General features: G+C 42.1%; 1 protein-coding gene across 1 annotated transcript; it reads right to left on the bottom strand.

Moving 5' to 3' along the window:
- Positions 1-2,958: 2,958 nt before the first annotated feature.
- On the bottom strand, positions 2,959-4,335 carry LOC110602086. The gene is made up of 3 exons (XM_043951411.1): positions 4,228-4,335; positions 3,289-3,744; positions 2,959-3,186 (listed from the first exon to the last, which is right to left on the bottom strand). The coding sequence occupies exons 1-3, from the start codon at positions 4,333-4,335 to the stop codon at positions 2,959-2,961; spliced, it is 792 nt and encodes a 263-aa protein (XP_043807346.1).
- Between the last annotated feature and the right edge of the window lie 9,021 nt (positions 4,336-13,356).

A 13,356-nucleotide genomic window follows, 5' to 3' on the forward strand; every position in this document is an offset into this window, starting at 1 on the left:
AGCGGCTCCGACCTGTTCGGCACTAGGATCCAGATCGGCTTAAGGCCGCCGGGACCCGTAGTAAGCCTCTATACATCCTGAACTCTAGGTATAATCCCATACATGATCAACATTTTCTTGAAAACTTAATCTTTGGTCTCATAAAAACCTTTAAACTTGTTTTTCCTTACCTCAGCTTGACCTATGCATGAAAACATAGAACCTCATACTAGATGGGTCATCAAGCTTGCTTTAAAACATATCCGCTTTGGGTCAAGGGATTGAAACCCTTTCTTCCCTCACGGGCCATTCAAAACTCATAACATTTAAAACATTTTCTCAAGATCATGCATAACAAAAAGGGATTTACCAAACTCTAGGCAAAGCACAATTCTATACATCTCATGCTACAACACATGACATATCTATACGTTTCTTAACTTGGCTCTATCTCTTTATAACATTTCTCTTTACTCTTTCCATTCATCATATTCTTAAAATACAAAAGTCCAAATATCAACATCATGTCCACAACTAAGCTATAAAAGCACACGTCGCATTACATAACATATCATCTCTTTACAACTTACATTACATACTATCTCCATAAACATATACAATAAGCATCTCTCCTTATACATAGACATAACAAAACAAACTAATACAACCAAACATGGCAACCCATGCTTGAACCTCTTCTATCTCCAAAGCTTACTCTGACTTACTCTGGCTACTTACTCTGGCTTGACATACTCTGGCCCTGCAAAACTGGGGTTAAGGGGATGGGGTGAGCTACAAGAGCCCAGTGAGTAGAAACAGAGAAAACAGTTCATTTTATTATTATTGTTCCACCCTTTTTATGTATTTTATTTTCATGCTTTCATGGAATGCGTCATAACACAAGTAAATCACATAACTTTCTCTGGTCCGTCTCGGGGCTCATGCAGATAACTATTCCCCACGGAGTGTTTTTAGAGAGTACTCTTTGAATTGCTAGCATCTTTACTCTCAAGGATCGGACATGACCCCAAAAATCCCTCTGTCGGTGCCCGGCTCCCCAAAGAAGCTCACAGGACTACCTTAGACATAACATGGTGTCTGGTCCACAGAGAGCTCACATGGACTTTCCTACAGGTACTCGTCCGGCTCTCAAAGGACATAGACAAGACTCAATGACAGATATGGGCTATTGGAGTCGCCTTGGTCCAAACCTACCTCAGCATCAACATGAAATAATGCAATGCAACAGATTCGTGAACTAGTGCAATCAACCTACTATACATAATCATGATGCATGCTTATGCTTTAGGCATTAGAATTTCTTAAAATAAAACATTAAGTTTAGTTCTACTCACCTGAAGCCTCTGCTCAACAAACTCAGGGTCAACTAGCACTGAAGCTAGACACCTCTCCTCAGGTCCAATCCTACACAGATGGACTCACATGAGGTACTAAACACATGCTAACAACTCATAAGCAACTCCCCAAAAACCCCTCTAAACAGCACTTAAACATGCATAGAAAACAGCCATGAAAAGGCTGGACAGGCACTTTCGGCAGCACCTTCGGCGGCCGAAAGTCTCCTCCAGAGACGAAACTCGGGTAGGTTCGGCGGCACCTTCGGCGGCCGAACCCTCACTCCAGAGACGAAAGTCAGGCACTTTCGGCGGCCGAACATTACCTTCGGCGGCCGAAAGTCTGCTTTCAAGCCACAACCCCACTTTCGGGGGCAAGGTTAGGCGGCCAAACCATGCATCCAAAGGCACGTTCGGCGGCCGAAACCACTTTCGGCGGCCGAACCTGAGTTCATCAGAACTCAGCCTTCGTGCATACCAGCCTCCTAAACCTCACAAAACAACCCCAAACCTCACATACTCTCTCCCAAGCATGCATACACACTCCCACAAGCAAAGAGAGCAAAGAAACTAACTTAAACTCCTCAACACATCATCACAGAACATACATTGGGCATAAAACCCACATAAACCTTAAACATGCATATCTACCCATTCTAATATAAAACCTTCATAAAACTTACTTAAAACTTCATGAAAACTCAAGGGAAACCAAGATCTACACTTACCTCTTGAAGATCGAGGGTTGGTGCGATCCCTAACTCGGAGGTGTGGAGAATCCAAGCTTCAAAAGCTCCAAGCTCCCAAAACTCCCTTTAAGCTTTAAAACTTCAAACCAAGGGTAGATCTTATGAAAACTTGAAGGATTTTGAAGAGAAGACACACAAGCAACCAAGGGAGGGCTGAAACTCACCTGAGTTCGGGAATGGGGAGAAAACTCGCCCATTTCCGATCTGAGGGCTCTTTATAGGTGGCCTGGTCATCAACCTTCGGCAGCCTAACGTGCCCCCTAAACTCATGCATGTTCGGCGGCCGAACCTCACTTTCGGCGGCCGAACCTTGGCTTGCTCCCACAAGACTTTCGGAGGCCAAAGGCGCTCCCGAAGCCTTCACATGTTCGGCGGCCGAACTTCACTTTCGGCGGCCGAACCTGGCAAACGCCTCCTTGGTCTTTCCTCTTCAAAAACTCAACTCTTTTCTATTTAAAACCGTAAAACACTTAAAAACATTTTAGAAAACCTTTCCTTTACCCTTGCTCTACCCCCCAAAGAGGATCCGACACCCGAGATTCCACCGGACGGTAGGAATTCCGATGTCTGAACGAGCGGGGTCTTACACCCAGCGTCTTCATCCTCCAGCTTGGGTTCTGCCTCAGAAGGCCTAGCTACAGTGTGAGGGGTTCCTTTGGGTAAGGGCAGATCATCCTCCCCATATAGCACGTCCTCACCATCGGAGTCCACCTCAGCAGCTCAGAGCTTGGCTAGAGGGGTAGAAAGAGCAAGTCTGGAATCTCTTAAACCCCTATTGAAACCAGACACGAACATGCGGAGGCCTTTGTACCAAATAGCGGTCTTCATCTCATCAGAGGCTTTATACTCCACAAGATGTGACTGGCAGGCCTCAGCTAACTTGCTTTCAGCTCAGGAGAATCCTTGTAAGCTTGGAGATAAGCTTCACAGGCCTGGTCAATCTTCTTTTTCAGCTCAGCCGATTCCTTATACTCCATCAAACGCCTCTCACATTCCATCTGGATCCTGTCCTCAGCATGGCTAGCCTCCTCAAGCAGGGCTGAGCATTTATGCTCCAAAGTCTTGATTTCATAGCTAAGCTGTTGATTATGAAGCTTGGACTCCTTCGCTAATGAAGCCAAGTCTCTAATACGCTCAGAGCTCCTACTCAGCTCCTACTCGAGAACCTCCACCCGAGCTAGAGCTCCCTCCTTTTGAATCTTCACCTTATCGAGGTGAGCTTGAACTCCTACGAAATCAGCCTTCAGGGCCTCGTGCTGACGCTGGACCTCTTCCCTCTGGCTGATAGCCTCGTCCCTCTCACGAAGGGTCTCCACCATGGAGGACAGCTGCCTCAAAACTTCTTCACAGCGGACCTCAGCTGCAGCTGTCCTCGTGTCAGACTCTTTAAGAACCTCTCGGGTATGAGACAACTCCGCTTCTAGGGATTTGGCATGATCCAGTGCCTCGACTGTTCTCCCATCAGCCCTCTTGAGGGCCTCCAGGGCCGCATGTAGCTCGATCTGGAGGGATTTGGAGTTCTCTTGAGCAGCCGCGAGATTGTCTCTGGCGTTACTGGTGGCAAACAAGTTCTCATCTAGACGCGCCTCCTCAATCTGGCGATTCACGGATTCCCGGAGAGAGTGGTCGCGAGCATCCACCTCCATGAAGAGGCCCATCACCTAGAATAAAAGGACAATATTAAAGAAAGAAAAGGTCAGAAAGAAAACAAAAGGATGACTTACCATCAGGAGCATCTCCCTAATTGTTTCTCCGAGCTCCCCCCGAGGTCGAGACCGGAACGCTGCCTGCTCCTTGGTGGAACTGGCTAGAAGACCAATAAGGGCAAGCAAGTGTGGGTCTGAGGCCTCTGTAATGCCACCAAACATCCGCTCTTTGATGACTTCGGCGACTACGGTAGCTGGAGATTGGTGGGTGATATCCTCCGCGTTCAGAATATCGTTGTCAGGAGCAGACAACAGGGGTATCACGGGGACATCCTTCTTCTTTTCAAGGGGAGGGAGAGCTGGAGCTGATCCCTTGGAAGCTTTCTTTTCTTTCCCAATAGGAGGGAGAGCTGGAGTCGATTCCTTAGAAGCCCTGGATTTCTTCTGAGCAGGAGCTGGGACAGGCATCTCAAGAGGGGACAGACGTTTGTCCCCAACCTTCTCTATGACATCTCCATCAACAGGGCCGGATCCAATCTCCGCAGGAGCAAGGGCATCCCCAGTAGGGGCCTCCGGGACATCATCCTCCACAAGGATAACCTCCATTCTTTCCTTCGAAGCTTCCTCTTCAAAAACCTAGGTCTCGAGCCTTCCTTCGGGCACCTCCTCAGGAGGAAGAACAGGACCCGACCTCACCCGCTCAGTATCTTCTATCGGTCCTGTAATGATTCGTGGAACTTCCCTAGCCTCCTCTGTAGATGCCTGACTAGACTGAGATGCTTGGGCAGGCTTAGGGGCCGAGTCCGACCTACCACGGCTAGGTGGCCGAGAGGATCTGGTACTGCGGGAGCTCGGTTTAAGAGCTCGAGAAGAAGCTTGAGCAGGAGGTCGACTCATCGTCCTAGAAGAGATAATCCGAGCCACCTCCTCAGTGGCTTCAGACACGCGACAACTAGATCGGAGGGCATCCAGCGCGGCGTTCATGCTCTCCCGGGATAAAACTAAGTTCTTCGGGGGCTTGATTTGGTCCATCTTGGCGTCAGAAGCTGTAAAAAACACAAAACCAGAAAAAAAAATTAATTAGCATATTTTCCAGTAGAAGTCACAAAGAAAAAACAGAACTGTTGGACAAAGCACGCTACCCGCATCTTGAATATCCCTAAGGTTAGACGCGAACATACACTTCTCGACGTCATACTTCTTATCAACAGAAGTCAGTCAAAGATACCCCACCTGCTCGGTAAGGCTCAGCTGGGGCGGATCGTTGCAGCCCAAGGAGACATCCTCCCAGTCAAGCCCCACTCCCCACGACAGGTCGGTCTCTTTCTTCAACTCTACCACAAGGAAACTCTCTACCCAGCCCTTTATTGAGTCCTTGTAGCCCGTGAAGATGGACAACCCACCACGGGGGGCAAAGTAGTAAAAACACTGAACTGCCCTAACAAGACGGAAGAAAGTAACAAATAGACACGCCGTGAGCGTAAAACCCCAACTCAAACAAATGGATTCAAAGCAACTCATGAACAATATGGAATTGGGAGACAGCATCCGGGGGGTTATCCCGAAGTACTGGAAAACCTCGATGAAGAAAGGGGTGAACGGAAAAGTCAGGCCGAAGTCCCACTGTTTGAGGAAGAATATTAAGCTACGACCCTTCTGAGGATCTATCAAACCAGGAGGAGGAGGATTTGGAAGAACTATCCTCTCGTTCCGGAGAGGAGCTCTTATGAAGTAAATCGAAGTATCTAAATACCTCCGAGAAATGAACTTAGTTAGGGTAGATGGGGTGATGCTGGACTCAAGATTGAAAACGTCGGGAAGTTTAGGACTTTCCATGGAAGAATAAGAAGGCGTACCTGAAGAACAATAAGGACCGATGAGCAGGAGAAACCGAAGAAGAACAGAGAGCAGAAGAGAGCGAGCTTTCTGAGAAGACAGAGAGAATTCAAAATGTGAAACGATAATGAGACGAAAAGTGGTTCTGAACAGTTTTGTCCTGAGGCGGCGCGGTCATTATTACTCTCGATGTTTACCCCCTCGTCAGTCGGACAATAACTAACGAGAAGGTAAAGGGGCAATTGATGACCGCTGGATTTCTTCACCCCAGTCCGAGGTCAAGCCCAAGACCATGACTCGGCATCCAGAGGCCCACACGTCTTCTGCACAACACAGATCCAGCCCGTTCGGGCCTTGATACCGGGCCCATCTGAATTTATCAACTAGGCCGACCCAGCCCAGCCTTCATTGCTTCTCAGGCCGACTCCCTCTGGGCTTAGCTTTATTCCTATCTTCCGGCCCAGCCCGGAATCAGAAAGAAGATCCCTCCATCTGTCTTGCGGACCCTACCCTACGCGCGTAAGGGGAATCAGAGGCCGTTACGCATGAGACAGATACCCGATATTCTCGTACGATCGTATCAGTATGGCAGAGACAAGTGGCCCAATGGGAACCAGGCCGTTGCACGCCACTGACGAACAAGGAAAACAGATAAAAGGAGGATTGCCCTCCCCCAAAAGGGATCATCTACACAAAACCTCTGTAAAACCCTATTTTTCTGGATCTCAGATTATCAATGGCTATCCTTTTTTTAGCTTTTATAGATCAGTTGAGCAAAGCGGACGATGTGTCATTATGGTGGAATAGATTGCTACGTACAACTAGTTAACTCATAATAAAATGGTTGTTAACTTTTATATATAATTATCATGATTAGTGTAATCAATATTTATTATAGCATGATTTATTGTAGCTTCATTCATCATTTCATATACTATAGTGTTGTATAGGAGATTTTAATGCTATTAGAAGTTGTACATATAACAAGGTGGTGGAGTACTGTGTGAATCACAGGTGGCTGATTTCAATGTTTTCATCCAATCTTGTGCTCTAACGGAACTTGCATGGCAAGGTAATGCCTTTAATTTATTCAATAAACATTTTGGCAATCAACGAAAACTTGACCGACCTTTAGTTTCTATTGAATGGTAGGAATGATTTCTCAAAGGTCAAAAGATTCATAAGTCTTTGATTGATTCTGATCATCACTCTTTTCTTCTTTTACTTGAACACTCTTCACCTAATTGATCATTTTTGTTTCATTTTAAAGTTAAATAGATGAGGCATAATTAGTAATCAGATGTGATTCAACAAGCATTGAATGTTTCTATACGGGGCTTTACTATATTCTCTTTTAAGCGAATCTTTAGATCTCAACTTAGTGCTTAACATCAAGCTACTTTTCCAGGTACTCATTCTCGGATCCACATCTTCAATGCGAGTTAAAGGGTTTGTATGCTAGGCCATTTGATTCTAATAAAGCATATATAGAGGCCTACTTGGTGGCTCAGCTTGAAGACCTTTGGTAGTAAGAGGAGGTTTATTGGAAATAAAGCTTTTGTGTGTAGTGGCTTCAAGAAGGGGATCATAACACTCGCTTCTTTCATTTGTCTACTCAACAAAGGATACAATGAAATCAAATCACTTGTCTTCAGTCTATTATAGGCTAGTGGATAAAGGAAAATTTGAAAATCTAAATGCTGACCAGGACATATTTTTTTAATCTTTATAAAGCAAACATTATAACGAGTTGCGAGGTAGTCCTAATCCACCTTTAGTTACAATGAATATTAATAAGGCACTATTATTGCCTTTGTATGATGATGAGGCAGAGGCAGTATATATTAATTGGGTGGCAATAAAGCTTTAGGTACTAACGGTTTTTCAGTGTGTTATATCAAAGTAATTAGGATGCAATTGGCCCTAATTTACACCATGCTATTTGTAGCTTCTACAATAATGGGTATTTGCTACGGGAGCTGAATTCTATTAATCATTTTTAATCCTTAAAATGGCAATCCCTTTGGCCTTCATCATCTTATCAATTTACGCAATTTTGTTTATAAGGTCATCTCTAAGACTATAGTGAACAGGTTGAAACTGTGAATGCATTCTCTTATGTCAAAGGATCATAATGCTTTTATTCATGCCCTTGCAATTCAAGATAATATTGTTCTTACACGTAAGGCTTTTCATTCTCTTAGAACCTCCAATAGTCATTTTCACATCATGGTTGTGAATATGGATATGCATAAAGTATACAGTCATTTTTTGTGGAATTTTTTAAGAAAATTTGCTATCAAAGATGAATTTTTTCACTAGATGGATAAACTTGATCATGTGATGGTATTACGACAATTAGTTTTTCTATTCTTATTAATAGGGTTACAACTCCTTTTCTTCCTACCTAGGGACCTAGAAAAGGGGACCCTTTATCCCCTTATCTTTTTTGTCTCACAAGCAATCTCCTATCTAATCTATATAGCTCATAATAGAGATCATATTAAAGGTTTAAAATTTTGTGCTATGCCCCAGCTATCACTGATATTCTATTTGTAAATGATACTTTCTTGTTCGCATGAGTAACAAGACCAAAAGCTCTCAGTTTGCATACTCTTGTAGAGTGTTATACAGAGTGTTATACTCGGACTTCTCGTCAATCCATTAAATTTTTTTAAAGTCTCATATTTTATTTAGCCAACATACCCTCCTTGTCTAAAGCTAATCAGATGCAAGAAATGCTTCCTTCTAACTACTACTTAGATTTTTCAATACAGTTAGGAATTTCTAGGCTGTAGGCTTTAACTATGCTGGAAGACAAAATTAGATCGACGACTCAATTTTGAAAATAAAAAATTCTTTTCTCAAGCTAGTCATAATACTTTAATTCAATTGGTTTTATCTGCTATTTTTACTTATTTTATGGCCTTTTTTCTCTACCCTAAATAGTTTTTTGCAAAACTTAATAATTTATTGTTTACTTTCTAGTGGAGTGGCGATAAATATTCTTAACTTGGGAAGAAACTTTTTGACAACCTGCAATTTGACCAGGTATGTTAGCCAAATGCAACTTCAATTTTGTTATTCCACCTGTGACTTTTCTCCCACAAAAATTACAAATCAGTTCTCCTTTTTTCTCTGTAGGTGTTGCAAACTTCCACCCAATATCTTCACTTGGTTTACCACCCCCTTGAGTAGAACCAGAACCATTTCCACGAGGCATTTTCAATACAAATATTTAATAACTGTTCATAAAAATTAAAAGATATCAAATGTCAAATACATGGAAGGCAAATATTTTTTTTCATAACTAATATTTTAATTTTAACCTAACTACATACATTAATTTCTATTTAACACAAATTATATAAATATAAAATTTTTAATTGTCAAACTACAAGTCTTAGTCTACCACTATTAATTTAACTCAAAACTAACACTTTAATCCACAAAAATTAAACCAAAAAAAAAAATCCAGCAACTAAAAATAATTTAATTTCATAATAATTTCTGAAAAATAGTCTAAACTAAACTAATAAAAACCACACAATTTATAGATTGGACAAATTAATAGTCTCAAAGTACATTTTTAACTCAAAATTACAAATTTAATCTACAAAAATTTTAAAAAAAAAATACAGTAGCTCCGATTTCTCTGAATTCTGAAAGTAAAAAAACACTATTAATTTAATTCAAATCTAACACTTTAATCCACAAAAATGAAACCAAAAAAAAAAAATACAGCAACTAAATTTAATTTAATTTTATAATATTTTCTAAAAAAATAGTCTAAACTAACAAAAACCATACAATCTTTATAGATCAGACAAATTAATAGCTCAATGTATATTTTTAACTCAAAACTACAAATTTAATCTACAAAAATTTTAAAAAAAATACAGCAACTCTGAAAGTAAAAATAATCAGAAATATTAACTCACCTTTTAGAAGAAATTGCCTTGAAATGAAGTAGTTAATGGTAGATTTAAGCTTGTAATTGTAAATGAGAAATGTTTAGGAAAGCTTGAGATTGAGATATTTGAGAGAAAAGGAAGAGAAAGTTGGAAATTTTTATTGCAAAGTGAGGCTTTCTTCTGCTGTGTGTGCATGTGCTGCTTGCTGGAGAAGATGGACAAAAGTGGTCAAATTCAATGCATAGCTAGTATCTGAATATATTCTCTGAAGTCTGATTTTTGTGTTGGGATAAAGTAACGGCCGTTACAGTTACATCACTGTCGGTAATGGCCGTAACGGCCGTTACAGATGCAATTCAAGGGGGGCAGTTGGGTAACGGTCTCACGGGTAACAGCCTCCCTTGATACCGTTACATAACAACGGCCGTTATTTAATACCCTGGGCGAGAGTACTAAAAGGTAAACACTATCTGCAATCTTCTTTCTGGCCGGCAGGTAATAGACATTGTAATTCATGGATATGGAAAAGTTTATTGGCAGGGATAGATGTTTTACAAATAGGATTCTGTATGAATATTAAAGATGGATGAAAAACTCTGATATATTTCATTCCATGGGTACCTCAAGTAGCTCTTTTTCACCTTTTCAGGTCTCTACATTGCTCGATCCCATTCACTTTGGTAGCATATTTAATTGGCCACGATGCTTTAGGCCGAAATCATTAGTTGGTGCTTTGGTTATTTCTTTCATACTAGGCTCGAGCTATTCTCTCCATTTCGGTTACGTCCTTAGAGACAGTGGATACTTTGGTCTGTCACTATGAGAACCATAGACTGTATACTGTGAAGTTATCGACTACTCGTGCGACATTCATCTACTCATTAGAACAATTCTCGTTCCTCTTTTTCCACCAAGTTACCTCTAAAAATTTGTAAGAGTGTTTGGTCTCTCTAGGTTTCCCCCAAACTAAAGTTTTTATCATGGTGTCTTCTTCATGATGCCTAACCAGTTGTGTCTAATTCGTTCTAATGGAGAATTATGTATTATTCTCTTTGTCTCTTGTGTTGGTTTTAGCCTAAAACATTAGAGCATGCTCTATTTTAGTGTCATCACAGTGATTAGCTTGATTCATTAGCCCTTGTGATTATAGACCTGATTCAATAGGATTTCCTATTTTCTCGATTCGGTGGGCAATACTGTAGGATGGGTTTCAAGTGGTTTCAAAAGGCGTTCTATTTATGATCCTAGTAACTCATACTCTTTGGTATATTTGGAAGGAGCATAACAAGAAAGTTGTAACGACCCGAAAATCGGACCGCTACCGGCGCTAGGATCCAGATCGGCTTAAGGCCGCCGGGACCCGTAGCAAGCCTGACATAGAACCTGTAAACCTGTATAATCCCTTGTTGATGCATGATCTTAGATAATTGATGATACAGATGTTAGCCAACTCAACACATGTATATCGCCCATTGGGGCATTGATGAGATCCCTCAGAGGGGTCAAGTTTATGATTATGTTTTAGTGCATGCACAGGTTGAGTTTGGTGTATGAGAAATGAAAGAAAAGTTTTAATTTTTATGTATATTGTTGATCATGTATGGGATTAAACAGGTTTACAGGTTACATGTTTGGCTTGCTACGGGTCCCGCCGGCCTTAAGTCGACCCGGATCCTAGCGCCATGCCATGTTCGGCGGCCGAACTTGACTTTCGGCGGCCAAACGTGGCCTGGCCAGCCACCTATAAAAGGGTCACTTAGCCGAAATGGGCGAGCTTTCTCCCATTTTCAGCCACAGCTAGCTTCCGACCTCCCTCTCCCCAGATCTTGTGTTCTTTCTCCAAATATCCTCCATTTTTCTTGAGTTTTCACCTCTCATTGCAAGTTTTGAGCATTTAAGACAAGTTTTGGAGCTTTGGGAACTCAGGAGCTCATTTGCTTGGATCTCCGAGTTTAGGTCGTCTCTCTCTCCATCTTCAAGAGGTAAGAGCCGATCTTAAGCTCATTGTATGTTTTAAGTAAGTTTTAAGTGGTTTTATGGGGTAGAATGGCATGTATAGGGTTGTATGAGTTTTTAAGCAAATGTTATGTTTTTGAACAATGTGAGTTGCTTGTGTTTTGTAGTTGGGGCTTTTGTTGGTTTGATGCCCCTAGGAGCTTGTATGTTTGCTTGTGAATGCTTGGGAATGTTGTAGAATAGGTTTATGCATGATTGGTTAGTTTTGGAGGCATAAATGCATAAGGGAGCCAAGTTTCTGCCCTTTGGCAGAAACCAGGTTCGGCAGCCGAAGGAGCTTTCGGCGGCCGAACGTGGCTGGGGAGGCAGGCCTTTCGGCTGCCGAAGTTGCCCCCGAAAAGAGACTTTCGTCTCTGTCTGGGACTTTCGGCCGCCGAAGGTGCCGCCGAACATGCATGAGTTTCGCCTCTGTCTGGGAGTTTCGGCCGCCGAAGGTGCCGCCGAACCTGCCTGACTTTCGGCTCTGGAGGGACTTTCGGCTCTGGAGGGACTTTCGGCCGCCGAACCTGCCGCCGAAAGTGCCCTGTTCAGCCATTTCTGCATGTTTTTATGTAGTTGTTTTATGATGTTTTAGGGGGTTTTTGGGGGATGTTTTAGAGTTATGTTCATGTATGTTTGGTCCCTCATTGGAGTCCACCTGTGTAGGTTCGGACCCGAGGAACCGAGGACCCCAGCAGTGAGCCAGCTGCTACAGAGTTTGTCAGAGCTAGCCAGAGGTGAGTGGAATAAACCTTAAAGTTTTAAAATAAATGAAGTATGAATTTTGAGCATGATCCATGCATCATGAATGCCATGAGATATAGTAGGTTGTTTGCATTAGTATTCACGAATATGTTGCATTGCATTTATGATGTTGATGTGGATTGGTCATTGGATGATCCTTTAGTCCTCATTTGATATGATGATGTTATGGCATGATATGGTATGGAAGTCCAGGTTGTACCCATTCTACGTCCCTGGCACGATGTAAGAGGAAGTCCAGGTTGTACCCATTCTACGTCCCTGGCACAGTTGGACTGTATGATATGTTATGTTAAGAGAAAGACCGGTTGTACCCATTCTACGTCCCGGCACAGTTGGACTACGTAGAGGACTATTGGTGACAATACCATCCGAGATGTGATTAGTTGTGATGTGTTGCATTACATAATGGCATGAGATTTTTTTTAAATATTATTTTCTATTATTCTGCTCACTGGGCTTGTTAGCTCACCCCTCTCCCCTACCCCAGATGTGCAGGTACAGGGTAGACCAGAAGGTTAGCCAGAGTTTTTGAAGTATGTTGATGTAATAGTTAGATTGTGGACATGACAATTGTATTATGATGTAATGTAAGAGATTACAGTATGTTATGTAATGAGGTATATTGAGGTTATAGATGTGCTTGACCCTATGAGTATTGTTATCCCTTTTGATACATGATCTATAGAAATGTTTTATAATGTTTATGAAAGCCAACTCATCTCATGTTGTATCGCCCGTTGGGGCATTGATGAGACCCCACAGAGGGATCATGATTATGATCATGACTATGTACATGTATGTTCAGGTTGAGTTGGATGTTTGAAAGAAAAGTTTTAAATTTTTATGCATGTTGTTGATCATGTATGGGATTATACAGGTTTACAGGTTCTATGTCAGGCTTGCTACGGGTCCCGGCGGCCTTAAGCCGATCTGGATCCTAGCGCCGGTAGCGGTCCGATTTTCGGGTCGTTACAAAAGTATTTATATATCGTTCCACTTGATTGTTTTACTACCTCATGATGCATATTTGTTGATTTTTGTGAACTCTAACATAATGGTGTTTTTTACTGCTCCAATTCATACTCACCAATACACTTCCGGATTGAGTTTGCTTAGT

Source organism: Manihot esculenta, chromosome 15, assembly GCF_001659605.2.
Source record: "Manihot esculenta cultivar AM560-2 chromosome 15, M.esculenta_v8, whole genome shotgun sequence".
NCBI lineage: Eukaryota > Viridiplantae > Streptophyta > Magnoliopsida > Malpighiales > Euphorbiaceae > Manihot > Manihot esculenta.